Source organism: Trichoderma evansii (genome assembly GCF_050947405.1).
Source record: "Trichoderma evansii strain SZMC 28006 chromosome Unknown GGI43scaffold_4, whole genome shotgun sequence".
NCBI classification, from domain to species: domain Eukaryota; kingdom Fungi; phylum Ascomycota; class Sordariomycetes; order Hypocreales; family Hypocreaceae; genus Trichoderma; species Trichoderma evansii.
The window spans coordinates 1,564,009-1,579,630 of NW_028145202.1; the positions used below are offsets into that span (position 1 = coordinate 1,564,009).

At 50.4% G+C, this 15,622-nt stretch overlaps 5 protein-coding genes across 5 annotated transcripts; 3 read left to right on the forward strand and 2 right to left on the reverse strand.

Moving 5' to 3' along the window:
* Positions 1 to 271: 271 nt before the first annotated feature.
* GGI43DRAFT_421253 (vacuolar segregation subunit 7-domain-containing protein) lies at positions 272 to 2,832 on the forward strand (the record flags this gene model as incomplete). The annotated part of the gene is made up of 2 exons (XM_083207921.1): positions 272 to 1,358; positions 1,445 to 2,832. 2 exons carry the CDS (start codon positions 272 to 274, stop codon positions 2,830 to 2,832), a joined length of 2,475 nt encoding a protein of 824 aa, XP_083063484.1.
* Positions 2,833 to 3,691: 859 nt separating this feature from the next.
* On the reverse strand, positions 3,692 to 5,263 carry GGI43DRAFT_398488 (S-adenosyl-L-methionine-dependent methyltransferase). The gene is made up of 2 exons (XM_083205224.1): positions 4,789 to 5,263; positions 3,692 to 4,725 (listed from the first exon to the last, which is right to left on the reverse strand). The coding sequence occupies exons 1-2, from the start codon at positions 5,191 to 5,193 to the stop codon at positions 3,982 to 3,984; spliced, it is 1,149 nt and encodes a 382-aa protein (XP_083063485.1). The 5' UTR covers positions 5,194 to 5,263; the 3' UTR covers positions 3,692 to 3,981.
* A 77-nt stretch (positions 5,264 to 5,340) lies between these two features.
* GGI43DRAFT_296319 (U4/U6-U5 snRNP complex subunit PRP6) lies at positions 5,341 to 8,497 on the forward strand. The gene has a single exon (XM_083201456.1). The coding sequence runs from the start codon at positions 5,526 to 5,528 to the stop codon at positions 8,310 to 8,312; it is 2,787 nt and encodes a 928-aa protein (XP_083063486.1). The 5' UTR covers positions 5,341 to 5,525; the 3' UTR covers positions 8,313 to 8,497.
* On the reverse strand, positions 8,498 to 9,514 carry GGI43DRAFT_296318 (uncharacterized protein). The gene is made up of 3 exons (XM_083201455.1): positions 9,120 to 9,514; positions 8,933 to 9,048; positions 8,498 to 8,857 (listed from the first exon to the last, which is right to left on the reverse strand). The coding sequence occupies exons 1-3, from the start codon at positions 9,229 to 9,231 to the stop codon at positions 8,684 to 8,686; spliced, it is 402 nt and encodes a 133-aa protein (XP_083063487.1). The 5' UTR covers positions 9,232 to 9,514; the 3' UTR covers positions 8,498 to 8,683.
* Positions 9,515 to 10,834: 1,320 nt separating this feature from the next.
* GGI43DRAFT_421256 (uncharacterized protein) lies at positions 10,835 to 15,247 on the forward strand (the record flags this gene model as incomplete). The annotated part of the gene is made up of 5 exons (XM_083207922.1): positions 10,835 to 11,204; positions 11,271 to 11,456; positions 11,517 to 12,293; positions 12,879 to 13,231; positions 13,289 to 15,247. 5 exons carry the CDS (start codon positions 10,835 to 10,837, stop codon positions 15,245 to 15,247), a joined length of 3,645 nt encoding a protein of 1,214 aa, XP_083063488.1.
* Positions 15,248 to 15,622: the final 375 nt, after the last annotated feature.

Here is a 15,622-nt window from a genome sequence, read left to right on the forward strand (position 1 = left end):
GCCCATCCGATCCTCCCGCAGTCTCTCGACGGCCTGCACCGCTTCTGTATCCGCGAGCCAACCACAATGATCTGGGCCTAATACTAGTTCCCACTCGCCATCGGACCCTGTATTCGTACACGCACGCAGTACCAGTAGAGGCCTGCCCCGTTGGCATGCATGCTCTGCGAACACCCCACGACGACTCTCGCTATCCACCACAGCCATGAACAGGCCACCGGCTGCTGCTACTGACGGTGGTGAAGGCGCCACACAGTCTGCCGGCCCCGACATGGCGAATCATCAGCCCACACCTGGTGCGCCTGCGTCCGGTGCGACGTCCAGCGCCAGTGCCACCGCGGGCCAGACGTCGAGACAATCATCCGCCAGCAACTCCGTCACTTATTCACCCATGGGCTCCCGAGACCCCTCTCCGACCCGTCATCCCCGGAGAGCAACTTCGTCGTCGGGCAGGATCAACCGTTCCAGTTCACGGAACAGCAGCCAGCTGGATCAGAGTCCATCTCGCCAGCTCAGGTCATCTCTTGGCGGTCCTGCCTCCGGCATTCGAAGCCTCTCCGCGACCACGACGCCAGTCCTCGTGCCCGTCACCGCCAACCAAGACTCGCAGCCCATCCAGGCACCAGAGCCGCAGAAGCCTGCACAGCTGTCCGAGTTGAGAGACAACACGAAATGGCCCGTGTCGCCGCGTGTACGCTCTCCTCCGCTGCAACTGCTTAGAAACGGCAGCACTTCGCCTCGCCCGAGCGAGCAGGACCCTCCTCTTATCAACGTACAGCACCCCAGCCCGTCTGCCCAGTCGGCAGACTCATACCAGCACTTAACCGCCAGTGAAAGCGAAGCCGAAGATTTGCAGATGGCTTCCGGCCTCCGAACACCGGCCCGCGGGCCTCTGGAAACTGTTCAAGAGGTTAGCCAGCCCAACTCGCCAGCCCGCCGCCGCCAGCAGCAGGATTCGTCTCTTATGGAGCACGTAAGGGAAAAATTCTCATACGACAATCAGTCAGATATTGATGGCGGTCGGACGCTGCGAGCCAGGCCCATGATTTCCAGCCACGAGAATGGCGGTGATAGCACCGGTGCCAGGAGAACAACCTCCGTTCCTCCGCCCCTCCTCTCGAGACAGTCGAGTGCGATAATGCTATCCAAGCAAGCAAAAGCCCGCCCTGAGGGTTCTACGCAGACCATGACGGTGGAGACTGAGACCGTATCCAGCATTCCCCAGGTGGCACTTACAGTAGGCCCAAAGCCGGACGGCATGAATGGTACCCTGAGAACGAAACAAAGCACAGAGACCATCAAGCCCCCCAAAAAAGAAAAGAAGAGATCTCGCAAACAACCGGTCAACAGCGGAAATGGTGAGTTTTCTCTCCCTTTTTTCCTTCTTCTTTTCGTCGTGCTCTATTACTATGAATAGCTGTGCTAAAAAACTATTGATTACTAGGATCATCCAAAGCGGACATCTTTGAAGCCAAGATCGCGAACGCTGTTGATGAAGCTAATACTTCTGATTCAGAGGAAACGTTTGTGTATGATTCTAATCCCCCAGATGTGGGAGACAGGGTTACCCGCCGCTTCCACTCTCGTACTCCCAGTGCAACATCCATAGTTAGCCAGGGAGACCGCCCCAATTTGCGCTCCATATATGGTATCATGGACAACCATGTTCCTGCGCCTAAGAAGAGCATGAAATTCTCCAATACTTACGGCAATGGTGCCATCGATGGCGGTGTATTAACCGGCGACGAAGATGGCCGAGGAACGGGTCGCAGCGCCGGTGGCTCTGGCCGTGGTACTGTTCGACAGCACCACCACATAGGACGCTGGGGCCGACAACCCGGCAATGGCCATCCCTCACTCTTTGACAATGAATCGCCTTTTCAAAATACGCCAAGGCCCAAGTTGGCCAACTCTCGTCATTCTTCTGGGCCACCCAGCCCGAGAAATCACCCCTCCATGCGGGGACCCCTGAGCTCTAAACGTTCAGCGATACACATGTCTTCGAGTTATGATTTGGACGATACTACTGGTGCAGATGACGAACGCACGCCTCTGCTCGACAACGGCCGCAGACCAGGGCGGTTCAGGCGTGGCCCGCATAACCTGCGGCAGGCGGAGGCACAGACCTACACCAGGAGGTCGTCGTATCTCAACCGATTTGCCGCATGCTTGGTCCTTACGATGATGTTCCTCCTGGTCATTACTGGTGCCATTGGCTTCATGTTTGCGACTTCCCAGCCTCTGAGCGACATTGAAATTGTTTCCATCCACAATGTCGTTACCAGCGAACAGGTTCTCATGTTTGATGTCACTGTCAAGGCACACAACCCCAACGTTGTGGTTGTCACAATCGATCATGCAAACCTTGAGATTTTCGCTAAATCAGAGTATGGAGGTGCAGACTCGGATTGGTGGGACAGCCCGGATGGACCAATAGACAATCTGGTACGTCCATACGACGACCCCCCGAACGATCCCACTACTCCTGGAGGAGAGGACGAGACGAAGCCAAACATACTGCTTGGACGCATTACCGAATTCGACAGCCCCCTGACATTCGAGGGATCGCTGTTCCACCAAGGCCTGTCCTCATCAACAGGCGAGATGCAGCTACCATACCCTGGCAATGGTACTGCCGGCGGCTCTAAGCGTTGGGAGCGCATTTATCAAAACGAATTTGATCTTATCGTGAAGGGTGTTGTCAAATACAGCCTTCCCCTGAGCGCACACATCCGCAGCGCTACGGTTTCCGGACGAACGACGGTCAAACCAAACTCAGCGAATAATCCTCCTTCGAAGCCCAATGTTACGGCAGTAAATTTTGAAGCATAAGACGCGCAGATTCATGTTCTTTTCTCTTCTCATTCAATACCTGCTACGTCATTATTACCCTTACCTTTCTATTTTTTTCTGCTTTTCTTTTCCCCCTTCTATTTCTTACAACGTTTTTCTTTTGGCTTGTGTACATCGAGCGCGCATAGCGAGGTTTTCTTTTTTTTTTTCTTTTTCTTATGGAGCAGAGGCGTTGGATTAAATCTTTCCAACTATAGCATGGCTTGTTCGGTTACTGGTAAAGACAAAGTTGGCCCTGCCAAAAGGTGTTTTTTGGGTGTCTTTGTACGTGTGTATGTGTCCAGACGCGAAAAAGAAGTTGGGCGAGGAAATAAAAATTTCCCCCTTTTTTTTTATTTTATCTATTTTCATTTTGCTTTATATTCCCCCCTCTCTCATTTCTTTCTTTCTCTTTTGTTTTTTTGGAGGGCTTACTTGTGGTAATGAAATCTCCCTGGCTTGAGAAGGATTCCACACTCTCTTTAAAATTCACAAGAAATGTACAAGAATGAAAAGTAAAAAATAGGGAGTACGAAAGGCATATTTTTTTTTTACGGATGGAGTTTCTTTATACGCGACATAGATGAGAAAAAGTGGCAACTACCTTTTTTTTGTAATTGTAACGGATATTATTTCTTTATGACAAGCGGGTCGGGATCCCATTCAACAGGAGAGCAGCTATTTTACTTATTTTTCTGTTTTTTACTCTGAGAAGCAAGGAGGAGGCAATAAGAGAGAAGTATTTTTTAAGGGATTTGCGTTAGAATTGAAAAGGGCCAGTTGGTTCGGTAGAAGAAAGATATTTTATAGCATAAGACACAAGATAAATACAGTGAAACTAGGATGATTTCCAATAATGGCGCTTTTTCATGGCTGTGTCTTGTGTTCTTGAGATGTAATAATATTCCTTTCTAACTAAGTACTATATATGTAAGGCTGCAGGCGTGCAACAAAAACGTGATGCTTCTTCGATGCCCAGTGCAAGATGGTTTTAAAACTCCTATAACGCCCACTCTCCCGGCTTTTATTGCAAACCATGATAAAAAAAAAGTGTCTTCTAACAAAGACATATGTCCTTCATAACTTCATATCTCTTCGAGATTCACCACTTTAATAATCTCAATAAGAAGAAAAAGTAAAAGAGAAAGTCTATGAAAAGTGAATGCCCTCCTCGTTGAAAGCAAAGAGCAGACGTAAAAAGTCGTTCTCGTCGCACTTGCCCGCTCGCTTATCCGCGAGTTCGGTCACATCTTCGAGAACTTTGCGGATCTTCTCGCGGACTAGCTCCGCGACTTTGGTCTTCTTGCGCTTGCTCTTTGTCTTGGGAACGTTGGCGCTGGCGGTCTTGAGGTCTTGGAAGAAGCTGGGGGTATCATCGCCGAGGTCGTCGACATCCATGCCGGCGTCTTCACCATCGTTGGCGGCGCCGTCGTCCATTTCCATGTCGTCCTCCTCCTCTGCACCCTCAACGACGCTCTCGTCGATGGGCACGCCGTTCATGGCGCACCAGGTGCGGTAGTTGCGTTCGACCATGGCGAGAACTTCCTTGGTGCCCAGCCAGCTCGCGCGGAGAGTCTTGTTCTTGCGGACGAAGCACACGCGGAGAAGACCATCCCACTCGTCCCAGCTGACGTTGGGCCGGTCCTTGCCCATCTTGGGCTCGATGCGCACAACGGAGGACTCGACTTGCGGGGGAGGCCTGAAGTTGTTCTTGCCGACCTTCATGATGTGGGTGATTTTGGCCCAGAACTGGGCATTGACGGACAGACGGCAGTAGAGGGCATCGCCAGGGCGAGCTGTGAGGCGGAGGGCGAATTCACGCTGGAACATGAGAACGGAGCATCGAGGAGGGTTGGGCAGAGAGAGCAGCTTGAAGACGAGGGGACTTGAAATCTATTCGATAGGGTTAGTATGATGTGGCAAAGCAGATCTGACGGATACCAATATCAAGCATACCTGATAAGGGGTATTTGAAATGCAAACGTCAAAAGCTGGCAGCTCAGTCTTGATCACATCTCCTAGCAAAACCTCTAATTTTCGCTGCTCCGGCTTTCCCTGCACACGCTTGGTGACTTCGGCCGCCATTCGAGGATCCAGCTCGACGCAGATGCATTTTTTCGCCTTTTCCAGAATGCGGACTGTCAAGTTACCAGTACCGGGACCGACTTCAAGGACGGTATCTGTGGGCTTAAGAAAGGCCTTGTCGACAATGGCGTCTGAGACACCGGGGTTCTTCAGAATGTGCTGGCCGAAGTTGGTGTTGAATTTAAAGACATTGTTGGTTTTTGAGCTTTTCTCGCTTGGCTTCTCGTATGGGCCACTGGAGGCGTTGTTGCGCTTCGATCTGTCGGCTTTGGCCATTGTGGAAAAATATTGCCCGGTTGGCGCAATTTGGGTATATCTGCAGGCGTTGCGATATCGTGGAGACGAGGGGCGATGGGTGGTGGTGGGAAACTTTTTTTTTGTCCAGATGGAATTATCGATAAGCGTTCTGGCAAGTACCAGAATTTTCAAAATGCGTGTGAATATTTGGTTGAGACCCACTCTTTAAGCTCATAAATTCACACCCACTCCAAGCTCCCTTTGCACGCCTCAGGCAGGCTAAGTGTTGCCTGTGGCTCGCGACAAGGGCTTTTGCATTGATCAACCTTCATCTTGAATTCTAACCATCCACTCAGAATCCGGCCGAAACGATGTCAACCCGACGCGACTTTCTGAGCCAGCCGGCTCCAGAAAACTACGTCGCTGGTCTGGGTCGAGGTGCCACCGGTTTCACAACCCGATCCGATCTTGGACCTGCTCGTGACGGCCCCAGCGAAGACCAGATCAAAGAGGCGATTGCGAAGCGGGCTGCACAGCTTGGACTTGTGCCTGACGGAAAGAAGGGCAAGGACAAAGATGAGGAGGAAGATGACGAAAGATACCAGGACCCTGATAATGAAGTTGGACTTTTCGCTGGCGGAGTCTACGACAAGGACGATGAGGAAGCAGACAAGATCTGGGAGTGGGTAGATGAGCGAATGGACCGACGAAGACGGCAGAGAGAGGCTCGTGAAAATGCTGAGCGAGATGAATATGAGAGGAACAACCCCAAGATTCAGCAACAATTTTCAGATCTGAAACGCGCTCTGGCCTCGGTCTCAGACGATGACTGGGCGAACTTGCCAGAGGTGGGAGATTTGACTGGTAAGAACCGACGGAGCAAGCAGGCTCTACGACAGCGATTTTATGCTGTGCCAGACAGCGTGCTCGCAGCGGCAGGGTCCTCGGGAGAGATGGGTACAACAGTTATGGATGACGGGGCAGCGTCAAACACGACGGACGCATCTGACGGCACCATGACCAACTTTGCTAAGATCGGTGCTGCCCGTGACAGAGTACTAAAGTCGAGGCTGGAACAGGCTTCACAAACCGCTGGTGGTGACTCGGTCGTTGGAACTTCATCCAGTATCGATGCGCAAGGATACATTACGAGTTTGAACAAGATGCAGATGAACGAATCTCAGGCGCAAGTCGGCGATATCAACAGAGTGCGCGAGCTGCTTCAGTCTGTTGTCAAGACCAACCCTAATAACGCTCTGGGATGGATAGCAGCCGCCCGATTGGAGGAGTTGGCAGGTAAAATTGTGGCTGCACGGAAAACAATCGATCAGGGATGTACTAGGTGCCCCAAGAGCGAGGATGCATGGTTGGAAAATATTCGACTTAACCACGACTCACCAAATACCAAGATTATTGCACGACGAGCCATAGAGGCCAACAACCGCTCAGTCAGACTTTGGGTGGAGGCCATGAGGCTGGAGACTATACCAAGCAACAAGAAACGAGTCATCAGACAGGCGCTGGACCACATTCCGGAATCAGAAGCGCTATGGAAAGAGGCAGTAAACCTGGAGGACGACCCTGAAGACGCGAAGCTCATGCTGGCAAAGGCTACAGAGCTCATCCCGCTTTCTGTAGACTTGTGGCTTGCTTTGGCACGACTTGAAACTCCTGAAAATGCACAAAAGGTTTTGAACAGGGCACGAAAGGCTGTTCCGACTTCTCATGAGATTTGGATTGCAGCTGCTCGTTTACAAGAACAGCTGGGTCAGGGACAGAAGATTCCCGTCCTGAAGCGAGCTGTCCAAGTCCTGGCTAAAGAGTCGGCCATGCCAAAGCGTGAAGAGTGGATTGGCGAGGCTGAGAAATGTGAGGAAGAAGGTGCTATCATCACTTGCCAGAACATTATTCAGGAGACTCTGGGCTGGGGCTTGGATGAGGACGATGACCGTAAGGATACATGGGCGGAGGATGCCAAGTCAAGTATCAACAGAGGCAAATACGAAACAGCGAGGGCCATCTACGCCTACGCCCTGCGCGTCTTTGTCAATAGCCGGACCATGTGGATGGCTGCAGCAGACCTTGAGCGGAATCACGGAACGCGCGAATCTCTGTGGCAGGTCTTGGAGAAGGCGGTCGAAGCCTGTCCCAAGAGCGAGGATCTGTGGATGATGTTGGCCAAGGAGAAGTGGCAATCGGGAGACGTGGACAATGCGAGATTGGTGCTTAAGCGAGCATTCAACCAGAATCCCAATAACGAAGATATTTGGCTGGCCGCCGTCAAACTGGAGTCTGAGAATGGCAACGAGGATCAGGCTCGGAAACTGCTGGAGGTTGCAAGAGAACAGGCACCTACTGATCGTGTCTGGATGAAGAGCGTTGTCTTTGAGCGAGTCTTGGGCAACGTTGAGACCGCGCTGGACTTGGATCTACAGGCGTTACAACTCTTCCCCACTGCGGCCAAACTATGGATGCTAAAGGGCCAAATATACGAAGACCTAGGCAAAACGGGCCAAGCTCGAGAGGCATACGCCACAGGAGTCAAGGCAGTACCCAGATCCGTGCCTCTATGGCTTCTTTACTCTCGCTTGGAAGAAAAGTCTGGTCTGACTGTCAAGGCCCGTTCAGTACTTGACCGAGCACGTCTGGCTGTACCCAAGAATGGAGAGCTCTGGTGCGAGTCTGTTCGCCTTGAGCGTCGTGCTGGTAACCTCCCTCAAGCCAAGTCGCTCATGGCCAAGGCACTTCAAGAAGCCCCCAAGAGCGGAATCCTCTGGGTCGAGCAAATCTGGAACCTGGAGCCTCGCACACAGCGTAAACCTCGCAGTCTGGAAGCCATCAAGAAGGTGGACAACGACCCGATCCTCTTTGTGGCCGTCGCCCGTATCTTCTGGGGTGACCGTAAGTTGGAGAAGGCACAGAGCTGGTTCGAAAAGGCCCTTGTACTGGATGGAGACCAGGGCGACAGCTGGGCTTGGTACTATCGATTCCTGGTACAACACGGCACGGATGAGAAGAGGGCGGATATGGTGACCAAGTGTGTGCTCAACGAGCCGAAGCACGGCGAGGTGTGGCAGTCTGTGGCCAAGAACCCCAAGAACGCGAAGAAGAGCGTGGAGGAGATTCTGAAGCTCGTTGCGGCAGAGCTAGAACAGTGAGCTTGCTCGCGGATATGAGCACAGCAAGGGGCGTATAATACTGATTTTAGAAATGGCAAAGGAGTTTGGAAAGGGGTTGGGATTCTTTTATGTTACAAGTATAAATTGGTATATCACTTTATTTGTGGTGTATGGGTGGTTAGGATTATTCTCAGTTGTACATTTTTATTCGTCAAAGAGAGTATAATAGACTCTGTCAACGATAGAAACTTTGATTCATATTTCCTCTCACAACGGACGAAGTAGAAAAACGAGAGAAAATATACTGGTATTAGGTTTAAGTAGACACAGCCTTGCTATTATGTCCTTCATCGGCTTAAGCTTCATTTTTCTCCTACTCTTCCGCACAATCTGGAACTACGATGACCTTTTCATTTGCTGCTTCCTCCAAACCAGCCTGAGATGCCGCTCTTGGCCTTGGCGGCGCCGTCCTCGACCTTTTGGTCAAACTTGTCGATGGCTTTCAGGGTTTCGGCTTTGGCGTCCTTGGCGTAAGATTCTGCGTTGCTCTTGAGCTTGTTGGCCTCTCTATCGGCATCAGCCCACTGTAAGATATTGTCAGTATTTCTTATTCGAACTGGTGAATTAGAAGATGGGAGAGAAATGAGAGAAGGACGAACAGCTTTGTCGAGCTTGGCGCCAGCATCTTTGCCTATATCTTTGAACTCCTTTTCGGCATTGGGAGAGTCGCCGGGGAGCTTGTCCTTAATTTTTGCAGCTGCTCTGTCGGCGTCGCCTTTATTGGTTGAAGAAGATGAGAGCGTTAGCAAAGTAGATATGTATTGAGTCAAAAGAAGGCATCCATACTCTCGAATTTGGCTTCTGCCGCCTTGGCGTTGCCGCCCGCGCTGTAGAGATAGTAGCCGACACCACCAGCGGCACCGAGGCCGAGGATTAGGGGCATTCGTGATCTGGACATGGTGTTTGGATTGAATCTGCGCGTCGCTACGATATGGATGTGGTGTTGATGTGCTTTTGATCTGCTGTGCAAAATGTGCGAGAGGAATTCGCGATGATGTTGGTAGGTGGCGAATGGTGTGAGTGTTGGGTTATTATTTTGGCGAGAACACCAGATCAGAAATCAGAAAAGGAATAGAGAGCTGCTCAATGGCTAGAAATGGATGGGTGACGAGAGGAATTAATTGGAGGAAAAGCTATGTGACTGGTGCTACTAGCTGGAAACGTTCTGGCATCGGATTGCGGGAACAAGCTTAGCATTATTTATTGCTGTTACAGCGTAGGTCCAGTACAAACTATCTACTTCATTATGACGCATCCATTTTTGGTACCTTGGACTTGCTACGCTGAGGCAATGCGCTCCAAGAACTTCGTGATGGTGATGCAAAAGTGTTGACTTGAGAATACATGACGTAGTGTGGCCGTGAGAGCGGGGCAGCGTGTAGTAAGTACAAGTACCCCAGATTTTTAGAATGGCCAAGTTTGTTGGACTTTGGTGCTATGAATGGCACAGCATTGGTCAACCTTATTAGAGCCGTGTAGAAGTGGCTATTTGAGATTTTGTGGCTGGAAATTGATGATTGGTATGCAAGAGGAGATGCGATTGAACAAATGAAGCCTGTGGAACAAATGTTCTAGAGAGTGACAGGGGCTCTGTCCTAGGACGATAATGCAGCGTTAATGGGACGAATCTGCGATCTGCGGAAAAAAAGCCCATGCATGCAGGACGATCGATCACTAAGAAGCAGTCGACTCCACTGAAGTAAATCGCTGAAGCAACATCGTCCACGGTGCCTGTTAGCCGCCAATCATGCTGTAATTTAGCGGCTCTAGCGTGCGGCCTGTAGCCTGTTAGTAGCTCTCGCTGCTGCTATTACATCATCGGTAAAGCAGCTCAGTGGCACAGTTACCCGTCATTAGCTCGCAAGGTACGCGGTAGGCAGGGCTCTAATGCTAACGATGCCTTCATCGGCAAGAGCTGAGCAAAGATCACCAGTACCTGTACAGCACGAGGGTAGTTTCGGTGTACCATGCCTACAATTATAGATTTGATGATGCCATGTGACGGACAGTTTTAGAACTTATGTAATAGTGAGCTCCAGTGGCATGTAGGGCAATCGGTGCATCTGCATCTCCCCACTTGCGGGTCATTTGGCCTCTCAGGTCGCGCTATCACCTGCCCGGAAGCAGTAAAACAAGCTTGGAGCTCCGCCTGCTTCAAATATCTTTTTGCTCTACTCCTTTTACACGGACCGACTTCTTGCTTCTTGTGCTTGTGAAGCGTTCCTGGTTCTTTCACGGTGGAACTTTCCTCTTCTTTGCATATTTTTTTTGCTTCTTTGCTATAATTTTTTATAATACATCTGATATTGAGAACGCTCGAATCCTATAGCGAAATCCTCACGCCTGGTGCATCGAAACTGCTATAATCAATGACGTGAGGTCAAAACAGATCTCTCGAATCGCTACACAATTTTCTGTCCCAAGCGATACTGGCATCTACACTCCTTATTTTGCGACTATAATCGACCTGGAATCAACATCCTCATGATCTGTCGACGACCATGGTCAATGTGCACGGCTCACGCCGCGTTGGGACCTTGCAGCCGGGTGACTACGATCACGAAATTACAATTTTAGACGATGACGACGAAGGCGGATCGCTACGAGCTGTAAGCTCTGAAGGCAGAGAGCTTGTTGTCACGGATACGGCTTCACACCTGCTATCTGGCCAGGGAGCAGAGACTGAGGATGACCGGGAACGCCCATCGCACCGTGGCGATAGACCAGCCCAAGACGATGGGCATCTCCAGCCGAGCAGCGCGTTAAAAGCAAAAAATGCCGAGACTCACATTTACCAGCTCCCTACAGGGGGGACCACCAGCGATTTACGTCCTTCGGTTTCCGCCGAAAGGCCCTCAATCGAAATTCGAGGTGGGTAGCTTGTGCCTTTCATTTCGCCATGATCCATGCTAAATTGTTTATCTTCTTTTGAAACAGTTGGCCCAAGTCTCGACGCCGTTTCGGAACGTACTTCACATTGGGACAACCGTTCAAGACCAAGGTCAAGAGACAAGAGAGAGACGGCTATAGATATTCTATACGAGAATGAAAGAGGTGGATTTTTTTGTGGCGTTGGGTTGTTTTCTAGCGCAGCTCTCGGTGGACTCGATCCCACCCCTTGGAGTGAGTTATACTTCCGATCGTGACATGCCTGAATTGCTTAGCTAAATAATTGTTTGCCAGCCAATGCTTACCACAATCCATCTCCCACTGATATTCATACTGCGCAGGTTCCAGACCCGTCGTGGGAGTGGGTATGGCCTGAATGGCGGATCAATGAGGAAGACGGCTTGGATGAAGGCGGCTGGGAATATTCTTTTGCCTTTCAGAAGGCCTTCTCGTGGCACGGACCAAAGTGGTGGAACTCGTTTGTTAGACGACGTGCATGGATTAGAAAAAGAGCAAAGAAGCGACCTGAAGACGCAGCACTCGGTCCAAATCCACTTGCCAGTTTCGACTACTTCCATCCTCGGTCACCATCCGTCCTCAGTCCGCAAGGTAGTCGGATCGGTAGCAGAGCTCCAAGCAGGGCTCCAAGCCGCCTTAGTATGACGCAGGCGTCGTCTGTTGAGCCAGAGCAAGAACGGCCCAATATCGAGGATATACATACGCTTCTCCATGTCCTCCGCACTGCCAGGATTGACCGAGAGAGACAAGAAGCTGTCGAGAACTATATCGAACATGGGATAGACCTGTCAGAACTGCAGCATGAGATGCATGAAATTATGTCTCTGTTCATATTCCAGCAATCGCGCAGGCAGCTGCTATCATATTTGATGCATAAACACGAAGAAACGGCAAAAGCATGGGAGCAAGACAAGAGTCTGGAATTGAAGCTTCACAAAGAGGCCCTTGACGCCGCCGCGAAGCATGCTGAAGAAGAGGTTTGCAAGCTGGCTTACTGGAGCGATGTGAAGCAGATGGCCGAGAGCGGAGAATTGCGAGACGTCGTTGGCTCCTGTGAGGGATTGGGCGATGATCCATGGCAAGGCTTGGATAAGAGCGCTCCTGAGCCCCCTAGAAGTGGCAAGATGCCAGAGCCCTAAGACGTTCTTTGGAATTTACGTCCTTTTTGGCTTGAAAGGAACCGCACAAGTTCATGCATATACCCCTTTGTGTTTGGAGGAGTTGGTAAAGCAAAAATTGAAAGAGTACGGGCCATACGATTATACCTGGTCGTGAAACTGGCGCTACTTTGGGAACATTGAGGATGATTCGACTGTTAACTGTTTTTGGCATCTACTTGTATTGGAGCGCAGCATCTGGCGATTGGGGTTTGCACTTGGAATTAAGGATTTGACAGTAGAATTATGAGACCATATCTCTGGCTTTTAATAACCAGCCTCTTTTATTTTCGTTCAACGCAATGACAATCTGTAGAGATGGTGTAAGTGAACGTGGCACGTGACGATGCTAAAATGCTGCAGAGGCAACCGAAAATCCTTATCGGAGCTTATCGGCAGTGCATTTCCTATTGCGAACTCTGCCTCTTTACTGCCCTCATATAAAGCAGCAACATGTGCACCTCATGACCAATGTTCCAAGGGATCAAGTCGATTTGGAGGACTCGGTCCCAGTTCATCGGCACGCCTGGATCTCGTCCGATTCGTTCGCCCTCATGGCGCACCGCAGCGTTTCTTAGGCCAGCGCCAGCCCTGGCCTCGACCTCGCGCTTTACATCTTCAACTGCTTCGACAAGCAAGTCTGCTGCAGCAGAATTACAAAATGCCTCACCCATAGAGACTGAGACGACATTGCCTGCTTCAGAAAACCCGTCTCCGAAGGCGGTACGCCCCAACAATGCTCGAAATCGCATGTTCAGAGAGACTTTTCGAGAAAAGAGTGCGGCACAATCAAAAGATGTGCAACGGAAGCTCGCTTCGCCGTATGTCCCTACGGTGAGGGGTTATCCGCTGGAACACGCAGCAGAAGAAAGCAAAGTGCATGCGTTGCAGGTGGCAAAGGTGCAGGTGGCGTTCGATATAATATGGCGGGATTTTGGCCAAGACATGCCGGACTGGTCTGAGACGTTTAACCTATTGAAGAGGATGATGACGAAGAGGAGTGAGCCGTTGAGCATGGCGGCGATGAGGATCGTTTTACCAAAGTCGTGGGAACTGGAGCTGGACAACAAGAAGGTTGAGTTTGTGGATTCGACGACGGGGTTGCTCGCGAAGTTGCGGGTTTCCTCGGATCATCAGAACCCTTCGGCGATTATTCTACGTGGAAAGAGCTCGGTGTTGGCGAGTGCGGCGGAGGAATTGGTAGCTGCGTGCAAGGATGTTGAAGTATATAAACTTGGAGAAGTTGCGGCATTTGGCTACGAGGTGAAGCGTCTTTGGCCCGCAATCGAGGATGCCGCGGATGGTGGCACATTTATTCCAGAGGATAAGCTCGACAATATTTGGGTGCATCAAGAGCATCAGACGCATTGGATTGATACCCCCTACGAGCAGACACCCAAGCCGGAACAGTGGACGATTGAGAGTCTCGAATCATACATCACAACGCTTGTTTGTGGCCGGCTGCGTCCACACCTTGCGTTACGCTACTACGTAAAGCCTGAAAAGGACGGGAAGTTTGTCGACACGGATGGTATCAGAATTCGCATGATCATGGATGCCCTCACTGACCCTGATGCGAAAACATGCATTACGCCGTCGATGCTAAAGATGGCCATGTCTTTCATGGCTCACAAAGGAGGCCACCGGGCAGATGCAGATCGACTGCTGGCTCTAGCAGAAGAATGGGGTATCCCCTTGGATACAGAAGTTTTCAACATTATGCTTGAAGGCTATGTCACAAAACGTGACGTCGGCTTCTTCCACTGGCTGCTTCGAAAGATGGAGCAGCGATACTTTCACCCCAATGCGCGGACGTGGCTACTATTCCTCGAGCTTGTCGAAAAGGAGACTGAGAGAAGACAAATTATCGTGGCGATGTACGACTTGGGTCTATTCAAGGATCCTGCCACGCGCAGGGGGATCGCACGGATCATGGCTGCCCATGACGCCTACGTTGCCTTTAAATCAGGGAAAAGGCTCCCCGTTTTCATGGCGGAGCAGAAGTCACGATATGGCGATGACTGGTTCACGACTGATGCTATAAAGAGCATATTAACAGAATTCTTCCGGTTCCACGAGCGGAACAATCGTCGCTATGACGAGTTTAAGAGCCTTATCGAAATGCAGTCTGAAGATGGCCGCAAGGTTGGCGTCGATACTATCAACTTGGTTCTTGAAAAATGCCTTTTCTACAAGGACTGGGATACGGCCATGTGGGCGCTTACCAAGTTGAAGGAGTCCGGAAATGAGGCGGATGCGACCACTTATCAATATATTATTCGGCTGACTATCAGGCTTCAGCTGCCACATGCCCTTGGCGTGGCTGTCTTTTACGGAGCGCTGGAGTATAAGCTGCAGTATCTCACAAGAATCATTCTGCGCCGCCATCTTGCGGATCACGTCAAAGATACATTCTGGCTGCGGCACAAGCCCAAGATGCTCTCCAAAGAAATGGGCCGCCTCCTCCAGGATAACCAAACGAGAGGAATATCCAGGATGCTGTCCCGCATAGAATGGGCCATCAACCAAGTCTGCGAGGGATATAAGCCCATGAAACCTCTGGTGGAGATGCTTGACCTTGCTCAGCGGACGAAAGACAAGCCGCTGTTGCTGCGGCATAGATATCCCAAAGACTTCCAGTACGAGGGCGCCGATACCCCTAGTGACGATTTGGCGATTAAGATGGTGAGGAGTGAGATGGCAGACAAGAAAGCGATGCATGTGCATTTGAACTGGCATTTTGATCCAAAGACAATGGTGAAGGGCTGGAATGAAGAGAAGGCAAAGAAATCCCAGGAATGGTTTGATCAGAATAAAAGGAAACCGGATGCTTTAGAAAGGAGTTCTTGAGGAGGCGGAAAGGGGCTTTATACAAGGCTGGCATTTTATATCATTTTGGCAAGATCAATGAATCTGTGTAATTTATATAGAACTCGGGGAAATTTGTTGGGTAGCATGGTATGTATGACACACAGATAAGCAGCAGTACTGCTTTTTACGGACATTTATGAACATCACAACTGTATACTAGCAGATACGCATATATTTAAAATCTCATGTATTATATATTCAAGACATAGCGTGTGTCAAAAAAGTGTCTACCCCATCTACCTATCCATTCGTGTACTGTCCCCAAATCGCCAATATACCTCGGTAAGAGAGGCCATTCCTATTCCCACGTTATTTTTATATCGCTTTCTTTTGCTCTGCTTCTATCATCTACAA

Coding starts and splice junctions, on each gene's coding strand:
- GGI43DRAFT_398488 (XM_083205224.1), bottom strand. CDS start 5,193: ATGGCCAAAGCCGACAGATCGAAGCGCAACAACGCCTCCAGTGGCCCA. Junction 4,726..4,788: donor TTTCAAATACCCCTTATCAG/GTATGCTTGATA, acceptor CCTATCGAATAG/ATTTCAAGTCCCCTCGTCTT.
- GGI43DRAFT_296319 (XM_083201456.1), top strand. CDS start 5,526: ATGTCAACCCGACGCGACTTTCTGAGCCAGCCGGCTCCAGAAAACTAC.
- GGI43DRAFT_296318 (XM_083201455.1), bottom strand. CDS start 9,231: ATGTCCAGATCACGAATGCCCCTAATCCTCGGCCTCGGTGCCGCTGGT. Junction 9,049..9,119: donor GGCAGAAGCCAAATTCGAGA/GTATGGATGCCT, acceptor CAACCAATAAAG/GCGACGCCGACAGAGCAGCT. Junction 8,858..8,932: donor GCGCCAAGCTCGACAAAGCT/GTTCGTCCTTCT, acceptor AATATCTTACAG/TGGGCTGATGCCGATAGAGA.